General features: G+C 41.3%; 1 protein-coding gene across 1 annotated transcript in view; it reads right to left on the bottom strand.

The window, feature by feature from the left end:
* Positions 1 to 21,350, bottom strand: part of SYN2 (synapsin II) — a 143,852-nt gene that overhangs the window by 39,611 nt on the left and 82,891 nt on the right. The window contains exons 2-4 of the mRNA XM_079122571.1: positions 4,601 to 4,658; positions 3,343 to 3,434; positions 1,041 to 1,197 (exon numbers count right to left, since the gene is read on the bottom strand). Of these exons, the coding sequence (XP_078978697.1) occupies positions 1,041 to 1,197; positions 3,343 to 3,434; positions 4,601 to 4,658 (307 nt within the window). The remainder of the gene's footprint in view (positions 1 to 1,040; positions 1,198 to 3,342; positions 3,435 to 4,600; positions 4,659 to 21,350) is intronic.

The raw sequence follows: 21,350 nt of genomic DNA on the forward strand, positions 1-21,350 counted from the left end.
ATGTGGCAGCTGAAATCTGATTTTTGTAAAACATGAAGATGAAGAAGATGTGATCAGGGGCAGGCATTTCTTTCAGAGATGGTCCGGCTGGAGCAGGAGAGCTAACAAGTAGAGGAGCTGGGCCCCCTCAGGGTCAGAGTGGAGGCCAGAGTGCCCCAGTAGCAACCACATGTCACTCTCCCTGTCAACCTCACATGCTCCTTTTTTCTGCTTACAAGTTTCAAATGCTCTTTCCAATGCTTTGGAAGAGAAAACCAGACCAGCTTTGCCTCACAGAGTAGCCCCATCTGTGTGAGAGGCAGTGTGATCTAGACAAATTCTGGCTCTATAACTTTGGAAAGTTACTTAATCCTTTCTGGGTCTTTTTTTTTTTTTTTTTCATTAAAAAAAAAATGATGATGATGTTATTTTCCTTATAAGGTTATCATGAAGATTAAAGAATATTAACTCAGGGAAATCTCAGAGGCTGGCACCCTGTAATAAGTGATTTTATACTCTATCTTCTTCATTTTCACATCCCCACAGTGAAGTGGTCAGATTTGATGATCTCAAAGGACACCTACTGTTCACATATGTGACTGATTCATATGAATATGGATAAATCTCACTCTAAGATTGTTGAGACACTTGATGGGACTTTGTCACTAACACCCCTTTGAGCTGGACCATTTCCTTGGTCTCACAGGGCTCAGGCCTCTCTAGTAGTTAGTCTATTCATTCTAAAAGACAAGAAATAGGCATTTTTTCTCATTGCCACCATGGTCAGGGGCATAGCCTACAGAACTGTAAGGATTTCTTCATAGAATATCTGTACCGCTTCATTAAGAAACCAAAGTTTCACTCTGCAGCAAAGGTGCCCAACCTGTGACGGGTGGTCACATATTGTTGTGATGACCTGCCCTACCCCATGGCCCAGCTAGGGCCCTTTATCCTCTCAGCTGGTGCCTACCAGTGGAGCACTAGAGTCCCTCCTGGGAGACTGGGAGATGCAGGATCTAGGTCTCCCCCTTCTACCTGAGGGGAAGAAGAGCCTCACTTACCACCCATGGCTTGTCACAGAAGTTGTAAATGGATTCCAGAGAGTTAATGCTGGGGAGGCCTGCATACTGCATTCCAATAATCAAGTGGCGGAAGTCCTCATTCTCTGCCATGCCAAAAGCATGCTGCCGGATGAGCACAAAGTCTGGCCGGAAGGACCTGGTAAGAATGCAGAGGCAGGTTTTCCTCATCTCATACATTATCTTGTCTCCCATGTCCAAAGCCCAAGTCCGAGAACAGGTGTTAGGGACCATCTAGTCCAAGACCCTCATTTTATTACTATTATTCCTTTCTGGGCAGGGAAATGAAATATTACAGAATTTTTCAAAGATTTGAGAAATAGATTTCTGAAATCCTCTTACTCCTTTGGACTAAGCATAAATAGCTTCAGGAGGGAAGAAACAATTTTAAATATTCACAAATTAAGTGAGATTCCCCCTGTTTCCAAAGTTGGTGCTCAAGGCAGGACACGGAAGACCCTGAAGACGACACATGAAGCTGCCTAAAGCACGCTGCCATCAGGTCTGATCTCAGTGTCCTGTTCAGACTCGTTACAGCTGCTCCTTAAAATAGGCAATGCCCTCATAAGGTCCCCAGGAGAGCAAGGGGCCAGGCTGGCTGAGAACAGATGCCAAACTTCCCGATGGTATTCTTCCAAAGCGGACGCTAGGGAGGGGTGCAAATATTTTTTGCAGAACTGAGGTTGAGCAACGGCTGCAGGAAGCACTGAGAATACAGAATGTTCTGAGGCATGGGAAAGCTCCTTGTTTCACCTCTAGCCAGCAAAATGCCTAGCCACAGCTGCTGCACAGGACCAAGGCTCTGTCTTCATGCCCTAGCCTCAGAAACCTTCCCAGAGAGACGATCTATGGCAGCATCCACCCCCGCGACTCCAAGGCTCAGCAGTTTCACACCATGTGCAATGACCTACCTGGTTCTCTGCCCAGGCACTCATCCAACCCCACACCTACAGACTCAGCCCCACCCAAACTCAGAGATCAGGCCTCAGTAGTGGGGGTTGAAGGAGTTCTCAGTCGCTCAGGGACTTAGCATGTCAGCATGACATCTGCTTGAGCTGCTGTGACCTTGTTCTCAGTTCTGGGATCTGTTGTTAGGCCTTTTCTGTCACTGACCTAGATCCTGTCAGACACTGGAAGCCTCCAGCTGAATACCTGAGATCAAACTCCAACCTTATATTATACTTAGAGGAATGGAGCTCTAGACGCGGGGCCAGACCCTGAATTCCTACACCGGCACTCGGAAGGGCCCTGCCTTATTCTTGTCAGTTCCCTTCTGCTGCCCTGCTACTGCACCTTTCTGTCACTACCTGCTTGTGTGTGTGTATCTACATGACACACTCTACTTCCAGTTGGAGGATCCCATCCATTCTCTGTTGTAGGACCAAACTGAACTTGCTTCTCACCTAGATGGACAGTTCTGTCTTCTCTTTAGTCTCCAGAATGTATACACTCACGTTTCCTGTTGATAGGTCCTAGACACCCCGAGTCTGGCCTTTCCTGTCACTGACCCAGATCCTCTTGGACACTGGAAGCAGACTGAGATGCAAAAGAAGCTGAGCTAGAACAGGACTCCTAGAACAGGACTGATTTTTGAAAATGTGAAACCACACTGAGCTCCTGGATGGACACTGTGGAAACCATTCCCCACCATCTGCATTTTCATTGCCTCCTTCAAAGAACTGTTGTGTGTAAGAAAACCTCCCATCTATAAGGAACCCAGCACATCGCCTGACATGGAAGTGTTCAATAATTGCTAATTTTCTTCCACCCACAATCTGAGGTTTTTCTATTAGACATGAGTTCCCAGAAAGGAGAAATATAAAAAGAACACAGGGCTGAGAGTCAAAAGAACTCGCAAAGAACACAGGGCTCTGCCACCAACTCACTGGGTGAAACAAAGCAAATCAACATAAAATGGAAAGTTGAACTAGATGCTTTCAAACTTTTTATAAAGACGTGGAACCTAGTTTTCCAGGGGAAAACTCTACAGAGAGAGTATAGATGTGCAGTGACTGAAGGTGGGGCAGGAGCCCTAGTAGGAAGTCAGTTACCTCTAAGTGAGCACTGAGTCCTTGAAGCTTGAGGGTGCTTTCTCTACCAGAGACCTGAGAACATCAAAAGGCAGGAGTACTGCCTTCTCTGCCTCTTCCACGCCACACACATCATGGAGTTCTCTGCACCACACGCAGCTCTGCTATCTCACACTAACACTTGGCTTGGAAACCATCTCTTTGAGTCAGAATGGAGACAGTGACAGTGACCCCGAGGACAGAAAGGCTTTTACCGGACAACCTTCGTGCCGTTCCTCAGCACCTGCATATCCACAGCGTAGGTCCCATCTGCATGGGCCACCAAGTTGAGCTCTGAAAATTCCGCCTGGAAAATAACAGTAGGGATATAAGTACATGGTCCTGACTCTGCCAAGTCTCCAAAGAGCAGCAGCAGTGGCAGCAGCAGCAGCCCCACCACCAAACACTGATTTATAGTTTTCAAAGCGTTTTTCCTTACCAATTTCATCCAATTCTCACAGCAAGCCCATGAGGCAAGTGGGACAGAAATCATTATCCTCATTTACCCAAAGGAGGAAACCGGACAAACAAAACTTCTCGTTGGAAGAAACAGGAACAAAACTTGGGTCTTCTGACTCCCATCCTGGCATCCTTTGTGCCTCCTCTCAACAATGAGGGAATGAATAGGACAAATGTTCCCTTTCTCCAGTTTCAACATAAAAGCACTAGATTTTAGTTTAGGTAACTGGGCTTTAGTTCTGCTCTTCCCCCAACTAGCTGCGTAAGATATTAAGTGAATTATTTGTCCTGCCTGGGATTCAGTTTCCTCCATCTACTAAATGGAAATAATGTTGATCAACCTTGCCTATCTAATAAGGTGTTTTAAGATCTGAATGCAATAACAGAAACTGCTCTATTATCTATAACACTGTGCAATGAATGAGGAATAACTTCTATCATTACCTAGAAAATATACAGATTATTTAAACTGGACATCCCCCTCCTCCCAAATGGACTTGATCATCTACTTACCATGGAGCAAGGGTTAGAGGAAGGTGGAAAATGTACCTTTTAGGACTCCCCTGTATTAAAACAAAGGGGGGCTCTTTTCTAAGTTCCCTCTGAAGTTAGCTTCAGGCCCAGGGTCAGCACACCTGAATGGTCCACATGTGCCTACCCAGGAATACACTGCCACTAAGGACATGGAGGTATGGCCAATACCTAGGAAGACATTCCTCTAAGATCTTCCTCGGCCTGGGAACCATGTACTGCAGGTGGCCCTAAGAGCCATAATGTTTGCTCTGTCCCAACATTGGAACCATAAAAACAAATCAAAGAAATAAAAAGGAGCAGCCTTCAGGACTGTGCTTCAGAGACAGGAAAGCCCTGGGGAAAGTATGCAGAGAGGAGCTGGAGAGCCCAGACGTCCATGACGGACACTGCACTCCACTTGGCAGTACTAGAGGGTTCACTTCGGGATGCCAAAGGGAATGGTGATGTCACAGAGGCAATTTGGGGCTTTGGGCTGGTTACCTGTTCCACCTTGATATCATAATCTCCAAGGACTTTTTTGCCCCGAAAGCACTTGGCCCTGGAGAAAGGAAAAAACCCACACAAATTAGTTTTGTACAAGTGTTTGGAGTCAGACATTTACTCTCACAAAGAAGAGGACTATGGCAGACTGGATCTCAGAACGAGACTGTCCCTGCTACTGGATCGTCATAAGCTCTCAAGCAAACCACTTGTCACTTGGCCTCAAGTTACCCGCCTGTAATATTTCCCAAAGCACCCTTTTACTCTCAGCTTTTGAGATTTTATGATAATATCCTTGGTATTTGGTTACAAGAATCTAGAAATAAAAATTTGCTCAATGTTACTCTTGGTAAGACTAGGTCAATGTTAGACATCTCTATGGTTTCCTTATCTTTTGATCCTTTGTTTCATTCTGATTTCCTAGCTGTTTTCCATCTGTGGATTTTTAGTTTTTGGTAAAACTGGTAATAATGCTTCATCTCTTCACATTTATACAAGGAGAGGAGGCAACTGAGGAGAGCTACTACAAATGGACATAAAATTTATGCTATACTTCTGAGTAATCAAAAAAAAAAAAAAAAAAAAAGTCAAGTTGAGTTATCCCGTACATGATACCTAATTTGTCTTGGACCTAAAGGAACCTCAAATTAATGTATTAATGGCATCACAGTCCCTCATAAGCAGACTTTGTGGATGTCTCCATTTATATTCAATCTTATCTTGCCTCTAACCCACCCTCCCTATAAAATCTTTGCCCATTTAGGATAGTTCTCCACTTGTACAAAGGGCCTTTCCACACTGTACTCATTAGCTAGATCAGGCTTGCTTTACAAGTTCTTGAAATGTTTCCTTAGAAATTTTATGGGAATTTCTTTCCAAAATAAAGAAATAAACCAACATTTATTGGGCATTGCGTTCTAGGAATTACATGCTAGTTGTTTTCAAGACTATTTAATTTGATTCTCATAAGAAGTAATGAGATAGGGAGACAGGTCTTAATTTTAAAATCAAGAAAACCAAGATTCAGAGGGGGAAAACAGCATAGTGAAAGTTATTCAGCAAGTCAGTGGTGGAGCTGGTATGCATACCCAAGCCTGTGGGACTCTCGTCTGGTGGCCGCCACAGAGCATAGCACTGTCTCCCTCTGCTGATTTCTTCTTTCCATCTTTTCTCCCACAGTATGAAAACTGACTTGCCATGTGTGGTGTACTTTTTTTTTTCCCATTTCCCTTCTTCCATTCAAAATGGACTTGATGTTATGAACACTAGTCATCCCACTACAAATACTTCCTAGCCTGGTTCCTGTCAACTTACCCAGGACGAGGCCAGGCTATTTCCTTTTCTCTATGGATTCTGGAACAGCCTGTTCTAGGAAGTTGTCATTTGTCCTATCCAAGTCCCTGGCCACCCTGAAATTGCTCCTCTGAGGCACTCAGCAGTCCTCAAGCTGGATCACTGAAGTCCATCCCTCCCACCTCTGCCCCAGTTCCTTACTCAGCTTCACATCAGCTTGCTTCCAGGACCGTGATCAACATTCACAGTTCAGCGAGCCCCTCGCGCAGGGGACCGTAGTGGGTGCCATCCCTTTGGGTACTAAGCTGTCTATGCATGGCACTATCACTGCTCCATAGATCTCAGCCTAAGATGTCCAGAAAAAGGAAGAAATGGAGCAAATGACCCACAAGGTCACTTTCTTTCATGGGTTGAGGTCTGTTTACAGTGCTATCAGAATGCCTTTCTGATGTTTCCTCCTATCTTCCTGTCTCAGAATAGCTCTCCTGTGAGATAAGTCTCAGAGATATTAACAATAACCTTTCATTTTGTATAAAGACTTGCATTTTCAAAAGCACATTCCTTGACTTACTGATACAACTCTGTGAAGAAGCCAGGAGAGACAGTGCTGTCCATTTGATGCTGGGACAATTGAAACCCAGAATAAATAATATGCCCGAGTCATAGAAAAGTTCATAGGAGTTGAGCCTAGAACTAAGGACTTATAACTAGATGCTCACATGCTGCCAAGTTTTCTAATTCACTCATCTATTTCGTGGGTTTAAACACTGATATTGAAGTATATTTATAGATCCTGGCTGGGTTTATCTGCCACTTCCTGCACCTGCCTATTGACCAAGTTGGCTAGTGAAACTGTTTTCATGCCTCCCCTCCACCCCCACCCCAGCTATCCTAATGCCTTTTCCTTAAGGTAATTTGTCCTGCTGGAAATCTTAGTTTGTGTTTCCTGGCCCAAGGTCACTGACCTCTCTTGGCTGAGCCACAATCTTAGAGCAAAAGAGCCAAGATGGCAGGCAGACGGGGCACAGAGCCCTCTTCTGGAGAATGAGCACATTCTCATAGCTTCTGGCCCTTGGATAATTTGATGCCAGGCATCTACATGAAAAATTCTAGAACTTGCTAGCAAACGACAGAAGTCTTTCCTGATACTAAAAGAGCACCAGTCAAAGACAGTGTGTTGGGATCCAGAGGATGGGCTCTGAAATCAGTCTAGCGTGTGAATGAATCCTGGGTGTGCCCTTTTCTGTCTTAGGCAAAAAATGGTGCATCGTATGGTTAAGCCATTCTATCTATCTATCTATCTATCTATCTATCTATCTATCTATCTATCTATCTATATTTATCTTCAAAATTACATAAAAGGGTAAAATTTTAAATGTTCTCTTTTCCCATTATTCTTGTATCACACACACTCCCCATTATTGGTTACAGGCATAGCTCTCTGGTGAACGGGTCGGGGTGGGAGTGTGGATATAAATGTATGCATATATGCTTCAAATATGCACAAATGGCATCATGCTACAAGAGTTCTTATGAAATGTTCATTTTTTGGAAATTAAAAATATATCTTAGAGATATGCTTCCAGCACATACCAATGGACCTTTCTTTGTAATAGTTGCATGAAATTCCATTTAAAGGGCATACAGTAATTTAGCCAATATTTATTGACAAACATTTAGGTCCATAGATTCTTGATACTGCCATTAAAAATAGTGCTACAATGGTTTGTTTGTTTGGTTTTGGTACTGGGGATCCAGCCCAGGGCCTATGCGCATGATAGGCAAGCATTCTACCACTGAGCTATAACATCAGTGTCTGGTTTACATTTTAAAATGCCACCATAGGATAAATAATACCTTGAGGAATTGCTTCTTCAAGAAAGAGATAATTATAGTTTTTAAAGAATTATCAAACTGCCCCCCACCTAAGAAAAAGATCATATCACTCTCATCAGTGTTCAAAAGTTTGGGAAATGCACTTCACCTCCCTTAGTTTTCCCACACAGTCCCTTGCCATAAGATGAGAACAGAGTAGGTGCTTAATATTGACTTTCTGATTGGTAGTCTTGTAAAATAAATCTAAAATTCATTCCAGTGTGCTCAACCCTAAACAGAACCCAAGATGTACATCCTTGAAACACTGACTAAAAATATCTGTAGTGCCTGTGTTGTCAATTTCCCCCTATTGTGACATTTTCTTAACAAGCCTAGCAGCTGAGGACCTATGCAGGTTTAATGGCTTGCAGCTTCCTTGATGGACCATGTAATGAACCATCTCCCCTTATTGCTAAAATGAGTAGAAGCTTCTAGATTTAACTCTTGTTACTCAAGGATGAGAATGCCTTTGTCATTTCCTATGCAGTTCCCAACCAGGGCTTGTGACGCTGAAGAGCATGATTTCAGAAACTTCTGTGCTGATACCATCTCAAAACTTGGCCAAGCCAGGCAAACTCATCTTAAGTACTCCCTCCTATGTGTGGGACAATGTAGAGTAAGTTCTAGAAACAGTAGCCAGAGAATTGAATTCAGGCCTACTACCACCATTCTCAGCTGTGTGACTTTGGCAAATAACTGCTTCTCTGAGTCTTAGTTTCCTCATGTGTAAAACAGAGTTAAAGCTGGACACAGGGGCATATTCTCTGGTACCTGCAAATCAGGAGGCTGAGGTGGTAGGATCACTTGAGCCCAGGACTTTGAGGTCAGCCTGGGCAACATAGTGAAAGAGCTCATCTCAAAAGTGGGGGTGGGTAGTGATAACTTTAATAATAATAGTGAGAACTCACCCATGCAGTAAACACTACTATAAATGTTTTAGTTTTATCCCATTTAATAATATCAGGCTCATAGATTGCTGAGGAGAGAATGAAATCAGATGACATGGATGTGTTTTGGAAATTCTAAAGTAGTTTGGAAATATGAAGTCCTGTTAGCAAAAGGCAGCGGACATTTATGCTGTTTTACTATTACTTCAGCCAACACGGCCTCTTTCTTTTCTGAACTTCCATTGTATTTATTGTCTGCTCATGTTGGGCTGACAGCATCATCACCTGACACCACCTTCTAAAGTCAGTTATCTAATAATCTGACCTCCTCCCCAGTGCCGCCCTCGGACCATCCCATATGAGAGTCTTGGATTTTCCAGAATATTTTGGTTTTTAAATACTAATTATGTCCTTCTATTTGATTATATGCTCTGAGCCTATACAAATATAATCATTGTATCTATAAATTTCCAAATTCTTCACAGAGTGGTATACTTCACAAGCAAGACTTGTTTATTGACTGGAGATGTTGGGAGTGATTTGGCTGGGCTACTAGTATAGAAACCGAAGAGGCCATTCTTGGGACTGAGTGCGTCTGTAGGCCCCGCTGTCTTCTCTCTCCTCAAAGATGCTAGTCCCAGACTGTCATGTCCTTTCTTCCCTATCCTCCATAAAACAATCTGTTCTTAGCCTCCAACTACACTGGAGCTAAAGGACCCTAAACAGGCTAGAGTACAAATCCTCCCTAGGTGACTAAAGTGTGCAAAGAACAAACCTCAAGCTAGAGGATGAAAGCGCTGACAGCGCATCCACAGACTCCCAAAGGCAGTTAGGGAGACCTGGAGCCTTGGTATCACGCCCAGTGCATCCCGAGCACTAGTTTGGACATCTGTCTCTAACAGTGTGCTTAGCATTTGGCTCTCACTGGCTATAACTCAGGTCTCTCTCTTTCGACCAAGCATTTTGTGGTTTCAAGAAGTTAGAAGATAAACTGGAAATAACAGGGGATTCCTAGTTCCCACCTTACACTGGGAGGGTAAATCCAAGCCTGCCTGTTTTGGGGAGTTTGTAAGCGCCTGCTGCCACCCACTGGCAAGACATATACAGACACTCCACCGCAGTCGGCTCACCCATGCACTAATGATCACAGACTCCACCAGCTCAGGGATATCCTCCAAGTACTTGTTTCCTGCTCTGAAAAACCGTGCTTGGAGACCAGGGCATAGCTCAGTGGTAGAATGCTTGGCAAACACACACAGGCTCTGGGTTTGATCCCTCGCACCACAGAAACAAAACAAAGCAAAAATCCTATGACCCAAGTTTAATTATTGCACTCTTCCAAAAAAAATGTGTTTTACACACATACCCGAAGCTGAATTGCCAGCTTTTTGCAACCTGAAGAAAGAAAGGCCATGGTTTATCAGTACACTCAGTAAAAATTTACACAGCACCCAGTAGTAAGGCCAGAAATATAAAAATGCATTAACAGCTGCCAAGTAGAGAAAACAATCTAGAAAAGACCAGTGTCAATATGGGTAAATGTTATGGTCCCTTTTAAGTCTTAAGATTTATAATTATTATTCACATTTCTGCTTTTCAATCTCTTCCTAATAAAAAAAATTAAATTGCCCACATAAAATGACAGCAGCAACCACAGCTTCATATGTCTTAGAAAGACATATCTGGAAAGTAAGTTTCTTTGACCTTGCGTGTTAGTGGGGAGACAATAAAAGACTGTAGTACAAGGTATCGCCTGAGGACACAGGAATAGGGTACTATGGGAACCAAGTGAGGGGGCAGTCTCAGGAAGAGTAGGAATTTGCCACCTAAGAAGGACACAGACCTGAAAGATGAGGGCAAAGGCCCAGAGGCTTGAGCGTGAGGTCAGAGCACTGCAGGTGTCCAGCTCCCTTGGGCTGAGCAGTGCTGGCTGAGGCTCTCAAAAGTCAGGCTTACTGTCTGGGCTTAAAGATCAGTATCCAAAAATTTTTGAAACCTTTTTTATTATGAAATCATTTTTCATCAATAATCATCAACACTTTGCAAAGCTATTGCCCTCTCTGTTTTCATTGTCAGGACTGTGGTTTGAGTATTTTAAAGCAAATCCTAAATGTCATTAGCACACATCTGTCCATTTTTAAGTATTATCTCTAACTGGTAAGGACTTCTTGTTTTTTATTTTCTTATTGTGGCAAAACATATAAAACAAAATTTGCCAATTTAACCAGTGTAAGCATACAATTCAGTGGCATTAAGGACATTCACAACCATCACCACCATCTATTTTTCAAAACTTTTTCATCATTCCAAGTAGAAACCCTTTTTTCTTCCCCCAGATCCAAGTAACTTTTAATCTACTACCTATCTCCATGAGACTTGCCTTGTCTAGAGCAATGCCTTTTTAAATATAAGCACCATTTCATTATTTCACCAAACAAAATTAACAATAGTTCTTTTTCTTTACTTTTTTGGTACTGTGGATTAAACTCAGGGGTGCTTTATCACTGAGCTACATCCCTAGCCCATTTTATTATTTTGAGACAGTCTCACTAAGTTGCTGAGGCTGGCCTCCAACTTGTGATTCTCCTGCCTCAGCTTCCTGAGTTGCTGGGATCACAGGCATATGTGTCAGTGCACCTGGATAATAGTTTTATTAACATCTTTACTGAGTCTATATTCAACTTTTCCCAACTATCTCCAAAGATACTCTCAAAGATTTTAAGCAGGGAGGTGACATGGTCAGGTATGCCCAAGATCTGAGAGTCCACTTTGTCTGGAAGTGGAAGGGACTTGAGGGAATGAATCAGAGCTCAGAGAACTGTGCAGTAACCAGATTTCAGGATTTGCTGTTTTACTGGTAAGTGGCAAACCAAAAGTTATTGTCTAGCACTTACCTGACAATTCAATTCATCACTCAAAAAATTAGCCCGAGGAACTTAGAAACTAGCTGGGCAATGGCTGTGACATTAAGAAAACAAACAAACAGGATTTAATGAAATGATAGGGGCATAGAACTTCCTCTGTAGATGTTTTGGAACAGAGATATCAATGAGACCTAAAACAATAGATAAGGGCCTTAACTGTAGAAAAGGGGTTCTCCACTCAAATTTAGACTTGTTAATCTAATTCACAGACCCTAAAACTTTCTTCCAATACACGGAGATATTTCAGTTATGGATAACTAACTGCATTCGGAATAAGAAACAAAGAACAGGAAGACATTAGCACGTGTCTCGATAAATGCAATGCTCTCGATATTATTAATTCAGTGATTAAGTTGTTAAGTCAAACATTGTGCAACAAAGACACTGCTGAGATGGAGAGCAGGCTGCATGGTATCTTAGTCAACATTCACATAAATGATCTGGAAGAGAGTGCACGGGGAATTGCCAAGTTTGCAGATGGCATTCAGCTATTCCAGGGATTAAAATGCCAAGCTGATTAGGGATAAACTGAAGGAAGATGTGGACGTGGGCAGAAAAGTGGCAGAGGAGATTTAATGTGACTAAGTGTAAGAAAACACAATCAGGGGAAATAATTTTATCAGAGGATTATGAACCAGAGCGCTCAACTATAACCTGGTAAAGGAACCTGGAATGACAGAATATTGTTTCATGATGATAATTCTTTTGAGATGCCAGAGGCAAAACCTAAAAAGACTGAGTGAAAAGTGAAAAAATGTTAGTTAGCACCAGCGAGTTTACTGAAAACCCAACATATTCTATAAGCTGTGGGGTTTTTTTATTTTATAAGAAATAAGAAATCATGTATATCATATCCACTTGTCTAAACACAAATGACATGAGGAAGGTAGAAGTGGTCCCGAGAAACACAGAATTCAACGAAATGGCTCTGATTTTAGGAAAGCTAAAAGAATGGTCCTCATCAGTCTGTATAGACCCAAAGGTGACCCTCAGTTATAAAGGTCACCTTTTTTCTTATGAAGAAAAGAGAACTCTGACTGTAAACAGTGCCACTTATCTCAAAAAACCTAAATTCATTCTCACAATATTTTGTGCCTCTTCTAGGAATGTTACCTCAATGTTACTGATCTTATAGAAAAGTGAGGCTCAAATGAATTAACTGATTTGCTTGAAGGTAGTGGGTGGTGGAGCTAGTGAAATCAAATTATAGCTCTTTTGATGATCAAATTTAGAGACTGAATACTTTTTTAGATGGGAGTGTGCTCTACTCATTTTTGTATTCCTAGTGCTTATTCCACTGTCTGGCTGAGGATGTGTTTGCAGGATTATTGAACCGAATACAAGTAGATGTTTGGAAGCTAATATCAGAGAGGGCAACCAGGATCAATCTGATATAGAATCCTGGGCTTGAAGACCAGGATACCCATTGAGTCCTTTTGTGGAGTTGATGAAATTCCCTCAAGTGATGTGCAGAAGGGCTTCAACAGCCTTATGTGATAGATGAGACCCCTTCAGTAAAACAGCAATCTCAAAGCTTTGAAAAAAACTAATTTCTGAGTAAACACCCAGCTGTGACTTCAGTTGGGAACAGCAAATCACTTTCTGAGCTGATTTTCTGAAGACATCTATTTTGGGGAATAATTAAATGATGCCGTATCACAAGATAACAAGATTATCAAATACATGGGGTAAAAAAGATTTTTCTAACTCTGGAGAACACATGATGGGAAGATTAGATGCATTTGTCTGTAATTATAGTGGAGCTACAGAACAGAATGCTTTGGAGTCATGGGACAGATTCTCTTTCCATGACTGGCTTATAAAATTAAGTTGGGCTGATTTGATATTGGAACAAAGTGGATCAATTATAAAGTTTGCATTGGAAAAAGATCAGGCAAATACAATTATCAAAGGACATGGATGTATTTTATGCAAGACAACCAGGCTCCTAGCATTGAGAAAGCTCCAGGTTTACCTCCATAGTAGTCATACCAACAACCCTTGACCACCACCAAAGCTGCACATTTCCATCCTTATGCAGCAGTCTAAATTCAAGACGATGTTCTCCAGGACCTGGTTCCACCCTTCTATTTAAAACATATCCCCCACTTTTTCCCTCCTATAAGTCTGCTGCAGAGTTTCTCTATGAATTAGAGAAAGGCGGCCTTTCCTTTGAGAGCCTGCACAGGACATACTCCTGCACTGGAGCACTTGGCTTGGTGAGCAGAATGTGAGGCTGGATTCCAGCCTGCACTGTCTCCTCAGTCAGATGTCCTTGTGCAGTGAACTATGTGCACAAGTCACATGCAGGGACCCTGTCCTACTTCACCTCCCATTCAGCTACCACCCTATGCCTTGGTAAATCACCCTCCTAACATTTCTCAAGGTTCAAAATAAGTCTGCCTCCCTCATGAAATCTTCCCCATCCTCCCCTCCTGCCTCAGTTTCTCTTTTTTGAAAGCCTAGTCTGAAACCCACTGACTTGTCATTTTAAATAGACACCGTCTAGCTCATTTCCCCCTTACGTATATCTCTTCCTCCCTGCTGCCTCAGAGGCCTCCTGCTATGTGTTATGCTTCCCCCTGCTCCCCAACACCGCAACATCATGCCCATTACAACCTGATCTGAAGCACAACTATGATGGTTGAGTTTATGTGACAACCTGAGTAGGTCAAGGGATACACAGATATTTGGTCAAACATTATATCTTGGTATGTGTGAGGATGTTTTTGGGTAAGACTAACATTAGACTAAGGAGACTGTCCTCCCCAATGGGGTTGCCATCACTTAACTGCATTAAAGGCATGAACGGGACAAAAATAAGGAATAGAGAAGAATTCGCTTTCTCTGCCTAATGTCGTCAAGCTGGGACACTGGTCTTCTCTTGCCTTTAGATTTGAACTGAAACCTGTACCCATTGGTTTACCTGGGTCTCCAGTTTGCCAAATGCAAATTTTGGGACTTCTCAGTCTTCAAAACTGTGTAAGCCATTTCTGGCTTGTGTGTGATTCTCTCTCTCTGTCTTCATCTCTTCCTGCCTTCCCCCAATCCCCTGCCAACACACAACAAAGTCCTGCTACAGCAGGACTTTGTTGTCATGGTAGCCTCTGTATCTATCCCATACCCGGCTTAAACAAAATGAATTTATTGACTTCAGTGAATAAATTCATTTATAAATACAGTTGAAAGTATGATAATTTATTCCAATGTGTGATGGCCATCTCTATCTTAATGTACTTTTTTTTTTTCAGTGCTGGGAATCAGATCCAGGGCCTGGTGTATGCAAGGTAGGCACTCTGCCACTGAGCTGTACCCCAGCTCTTAATATACTCTTCTAGGTACAAATTAACATACCAGTTATTGAAGTGCTTATACAGTTCATTCTCACGATAATGTAACAAATTAACAAGATCACAAAATTCCTTTATCCTTCTTAGAAAGAAAATTTTGATTAGAGGCCTTTTTCTTATTTTCATTTCAGGGAAACAGATACCAAGAGAAGAAAGATTTGATTAGCTTGAGACCTAACGGACGGTTAAGGCAGGCCATGTTCCCTTTCCATCCCACCATGATGTCACTTTAGAGCAACAAAGGCAACCTTCTCCCAAATTAGAGACTGGAATTCAATGGACAGAAATCCCTAAATGATATGACAGGATGGAGAGGACCTGGTTTCCATTAAGAGTGCTTGTGAGATCAAGTATGACAAGGAATATAAACAGCTGGGTAATACAGAAGAACGTGCAAAGGAACTTCCTTTTTCATTTCACAGATGAATTCATTCTGTCTGTGATACTGCATCACCAGTGCACAGCTCAGAGAGTAAACTGCTAGAAGGTAACAGATGAGTTCTCCCCACATTCTGTTCTCACTAGCAAAAGTGACTTGGTCCTCTTCTCCTGATCCAAGTTCAAACTGCCATGCTTGGTATAATCAGCCCACTCACCACCACAGTTCAGCAGAAACATTCTTATATCTCAAGGCAATAACACTTCAGATTTCCAAATCCAAACCCAGGTGGCACATTCCACTCTACAATTTTCCAGCTGGCACCAATCCAGGCAGAGATATCATTCACCAGAATAGGCATTCAATACTGAAGTTTGGCAGGCTGAGAAGAGAACTGGCACAGTCCGGGAAGAGTCATGCCACAGGTTCCCAGATGTGCCTAGGTTGAGCACTGTGGAACCACACAGGTTCCCAATGGAGAAATGGACCTTTGATCCCATCCTCTTGTTTCCATAGGAGGAGAAACTGGGGCCCCAAATAATGCAGTGGGAGCCCTGAAGAAATGCTGGCATCTCAATCCAATGGTCTTTCCCCCACACCAAGTTCAGCCCAGAACATATGCCTTAATACTGAAATTGAGAGAGATGATGAAGTGCTAGCTCTTTGTGACTCTGTCCTTCCTTTTAGCTACTTGTAATGATCAACTAAAATATTTCTCACATTCAGTAAGCCCTAAAGAGTACTTTTAAAAACCAACCCAAACTTATCAGCCTGAAAACCTCGTTCATTTTTTCCTTATGTTTGAATACATTTCTTTGAAAAAATATCTATTATTCAGTGCTGCTATAATGAAATATATTCTTTAAAAATATTTAACTCTCATTCATTTAGTCATTCAAAAGAGATTCATTAGATTAGGCACCTATTATTCACCTAACTACATGCCAGGCATCAGGTAGTGGGCAGGGGAAGGCAAGACTGCACCTAGCTCCAACACAAAGTAAAATAAAAATAATTTGGTGTTAAAAGAAGTACAGTAGATTATTAGCTGGGTGCAGTGGTAAACACCTGTACTCACAGCTAATCAGAAGACTGAGGCAGGAGAAAAAGTTAGAGGCCAGCATGGGCAACCTTGTAAGTAAAATTTTAAAAAAAATTTAAAGGGCTGGGGATGTAGCTCAATGGTAGAGCACACCTGGGTTCAATCCCCAGTACTGAGGAAAATAAAAATAATTTTAAAAAGAAGTTGGACAAATCTGAGATTTTATTCAGTACAGCTCTTTTTGGGCAAACTATCACTTAGGAGAGCATGACCTTGGAGAAATACAAGTTTGTTTACTTCTTTAAATGTATGTATATTTTAATCATATTCAGAAGAATCTGTTTACATTTATACCACCACTTTATATCATGCCTCACTGTGGCCAAACAAAAATTTATTAGTTAGAATCCTCAGTCAGCTAAACACATTTCCTCAAAGTTAGGTTCATTGCTTGTGTAAATGAAGAAAGATTTCAAGCATGCAGAAATATTCAAAGAATGATGTAACAATTACTTGTTTATTCACCAACCTGGCTTTGTCAAATCATAATATTTTTCTACATATTCTTCAAAATTTTACAAAAGAAATATACCATTAATATCCATTGTTGAAATGTCTTGCATATTCCTTTGCAACCCCATTGTTCTACTTCCTTCCTCAGGGATAACTATTCTGAATTAATAATTGTCATTTCTTTGTGTGTATTTATATATTTTCGCATATGTTTATGTACCCATAACTATATACTACTGTTTTGCTTATTTTGAGGTTTTATATAAGTGGCTCTAGTCTACATTTTCCTACAACTTTGCCTCTTCTTAATGTTATATTTTTGACTTGCATTCAAGGTATTTTTAAAATTTTTTTATTTTGCAAAGATTTTTGTTTTACCCTTTTAATTTCAATGACTATACCTTTCATTTCTAGAAACTAGTTTTCATATCTGCCTTTACTCTTGGTATCTTGTTTACCAACTTCTTTGTTATTGCTTTTTTCATGTCATTACTTCCTTTTGGATTTACTTCCTACTTCCTGAAGAATTATTCATTTCTGTGAAATCCTTTCAGAAATGATCAATGAAATGTAAACTTGATGTCCTTATCTGTCTAAAACTGTCTCCATTTTATCTTCACTTTTGAATGAAGGTTTAACTAACTGGAAAATTCTAGACTGTTATTTTCCTCTCAGCTTTTGAGGGCATCTCATTCCTTTATATATTTTGCCCTTGCATCTTGATCTAATTGTGATTCCTTGTAGGATATTTCTTTTGTCTTTGAATGCTCTTGTCTTTGATGTTTGGCAGTTTAGTTCTAGTATGTCTAAGCATGGATTTAATGTATCCTTGGAACTTGGTGTGCTTCCTAATGTCTTTCTTCAATTGGGAAAAACTTCATAACTTCTGAATATTGCCTCTTTTCCATTTGATCTAGTCTTTCCTTCTAGAACTACCACTGGACATATATTGAATCTTCTCATTCTATACTCTATGTCTCATACCCTTGCTTTCAGATTCTTCTGTTTGTTTCTTTGAGAGGCATCATGGGTAATTTTAACTTTATGTTCTTAGGTTTTTTCCCTTGTACCAAAGATTAAATCCAGGGATGCTTTACCACTGAGCTACAGCCCAGTTTTTTAAAAATTTCTTTTTTTGAGACAGAGTCTCACTAAGTTACTGAGGCTGGTCCCCAAATTGTGACCCTCCTGGATTAGTCTCCTGAATAGTTGGAATTACAGGTATGTGCCACCATACCTGTCTTAGTGTTACCTTCTTATTCACCAATTTTATCTTCATCAGTGTCCAATCTCCTGTTTAAATAGCCATTACACTTTTAATTTCAATGACTATTTTTTTTATTTCTAGAAATCTATTTGTCATATTGGCCTTATTTTGTTTATGGTGTCTTGTTCCTTCTCAAATTTTTAATTCTTTCCTGTCCCTAACAATTTAAAGTATATTAATTTTATGGTACAGATATTTTAATCGCCTCACAGCTTTAAATCTTTTGCCATCTGTGTGTGTGTGTTTGTGTGCATGTGTGCACATCTACTGGGAAGTGAAGCCAGAGTCTCATGAATGCTGAGCACATACTCTACCACTGAGCTACATCCCCAGCCTAGATCTCTTACTATCTTAAGAAGATTTGTATTTTCTTCTGCTAAGCACCCCAAGGTATCACTAGCTGGCCATACTTTTTCAAATTCTGAGACCTGGATCTCCTAGGCAGTATAAATCTAAACTTCAAACCCAAGTGAAGATAGATTTGTGGTTATGAATTTTAAAAGGGAGAATTTCTTTTATTTTTCTTTCTCCGGAGGAAAGTTGAGATAGACAACTTTCTTGTGTGCATGTATAAATGAAAGAATATAAATTTTCTATTTACTGTTTTACTGAAGATCTAACCCTCACTTATGGGTCTCAGTTTTAACTCCTGTCTTGCAAAGACTCAAGTTATCATCTCTTCCATCCTGTGTGGGTATTAAACATCCAAGCTCTGCAGTTACAATGACAGACATCCCAAGAGTCCTGATTTTAAAAATCCTCTTATAGGCTTATTATTCTGTCTGTCTTCATTTTCAACCTCTGGACACCCCCTCACTTTTCTGCAAGCTCAGTTATGTATTTCAAAAAACACTATTTTTTATTCAGATTGTTAGGAGTTTAGTGGTGGAAGATTTTCAGGTTACTGAGTTCAGGTTATCACTGGCAACAGAAGAAAGATTGTTCTCTTTTTCTAAGCTGCAGATAAAAGTTCAAAAGCGTACCTCAATTCAATTCAGCAAGCATTTATTAGTTATTTACCATGATGATTAAATTTTATGTGTCAATTTGGCAGGGCTACGTTGCCCAGTTGTTGGGTCAAATACTAGTCGAGATGTTGTTAGGAAGGTATTTTCTAGATGGGATTAACTCCTATAATTGGTTAACTTGAAGAAAGTTACTCTAAAAAAAAAATGTGTATGAGGCTCATCTAATCAGTTGAAGGCTTAAACAGCAAAACTGAAGTTTCCCAGAGAAGAAGAGATTTAACTCAAGACTTGAACACAAAAACTTTGCCTGAGTTTCTAGCCTGTTGACTTACCCTAAATACTTTACACTTGCATCTATAGTATTACCTCTTGCCTGAGTTCCCAGTCTGCAGCCTTCCCTCTAGAATTTGAACTTGCCAGCTCCCACAATCAATTCCTTAAAATCCAATTTCTTAAAATGACTCTATCTTTCCCATTGTTTCAGTCTCTCTGGAGAACACTGACTGATAGACTTACTCTGAACAGGTTTTATGGGGGACAAAAAGATGAGTAATATGCCATCCTTTTCCTGGTTCTCAGAGCTTATAATCTAATTGGAGACAAACAACTGCCAAAAAATGTAAAATATAAAAAATTACCTATGTATCCATTCCACAAATATTTATTAAACACCTACTGTAAGTGAGATGTTGCTAGATGTTAGAACTAGAAAGACAAGGCATAGATCATCTCTCTAGAGAGACTAAACAGGGTGAGGCTTAGATGCAAACAGGTAAATACACTGTGTAAGTAAAAGGTGACAGGTACATTCTATCCTAAGGGAACCTAACTCAGCATAGAGAGTTAAGGGAAGACATCCTGGAGGATATCTGAACCCATCCTAAATTTAGGTGGGTGTCAGCTGGACAAAAGTGAAGTAAGGGGTAGGAGCAAAAAATTCTCCACAAATGGACAGCACAGGCAAAGGCACAGGAGTGAGGAACAACGTGAATGTGCAAGGCTGCTGCACACAGACTATGAGGCAGGGAGGGAGTGATGGAAACTGAAGTGAAGCCATTACGGTACTACAGCAGGAGACGGCATCAGGGTGGAAGCTGAGAAATGTGGCGTATAAGCTTGCTCTGGAAAGATGAGGTGCAAGGGGGAAGAGAACATAGCACCCAGGGAGAAAACAGAGGTACATGAAGGTGACACTGGGAAATAAGACTACAGGGGTAAGTTATGGCCAGATCACAGGGAGCTTTGGATGATGGATGACTCCCAGAGGACAGGTGGAGATGTATTCCCTCAGGTAGTGGCTGCAGGCCTGTGAAAAACAGAAGTTAATGAGGAAACTGCGGTTATAAACACCTACCACCTCCAAGGGCTTGGAAGGCCCTGAAAAACACACCTGGCCATGGCATTCGGTTGCTCTGAAACACATAGCCAGACTGGCCAAGGGACAGGAAACATCTGTGCCACCATGACCTGCCTGAATCCGCTCTCTCCCTATCCTTCTTGGCACCACAAAAACTGGGAACAGAACAAAGGCTAAGGCAAGCCCCAGCCTGGGTCCCAGAGAAAAACAATGACAAGAGGGGCCAACCTGAATTTCTAGTGGGGAAGGAGAGGTGGACCCTGTCAGATTTCATCTAGGGGAGTACAATAAAAGACTCATTGTTACGGTTTCCTCCCCTTGGGAAATGAAGCCCTGAACATTAAGTTGTGGTTAAGAGCACACTGACCTGGAAAGGAAACCTGGGTTCTAGTCCAGGTCCTGTCACTAGCTTGCTGTTGTTTCTCCAGGTCTCTGTTTCCCCATTTGTACTTGGAAGGAGCTGAACCAGACCAGTGTTTCCTAATCATGTTCTGTGGAGTCCCCGAGTATCCCTGGGGAAGCCCCAAACCCATTTCAACAAAAGTAGCTCCATTTTAACCTGTTTCATATATAGGGTTCTAGCTAAAGTTTTGTTTTAAAAAATCCTTTTCATTTTAAAGATGTAAAAACCCCTGGACCTGAATCTCCAGGGTACTTTCTAACAGGAGTTTTGAGTTGGTGGTTTCGTGGTAAGTTGCTACCAGGGGGATCCTTCAGGACAACCGGGCTGACTGCACTAAGAACTTCAGGGAAGGTCCACATGGAGAGAGCAAAGGCAGGTACAAAGGGAAGAGAGGGAAAGTACCTGGAAAAAACATCAGAAATCACAAGTAAGCAGTTAAGTAACCAAGCCTCCAAGTAGAGCCCAAAGGCTTTCCTGACATACATAAATAAA

The sequence above is a fragment of the Sciurus vulgaris genome (genome assembly GCF_902686455.1).
Source record: "Sciurus vulgaris genome assembly, chromosome: 19".
NCBI lineage: Eukaryota > Metazoa > Chordata > Mammalia > Rodentia > Sciuridae > Sciurus > Sciurus vulgaris.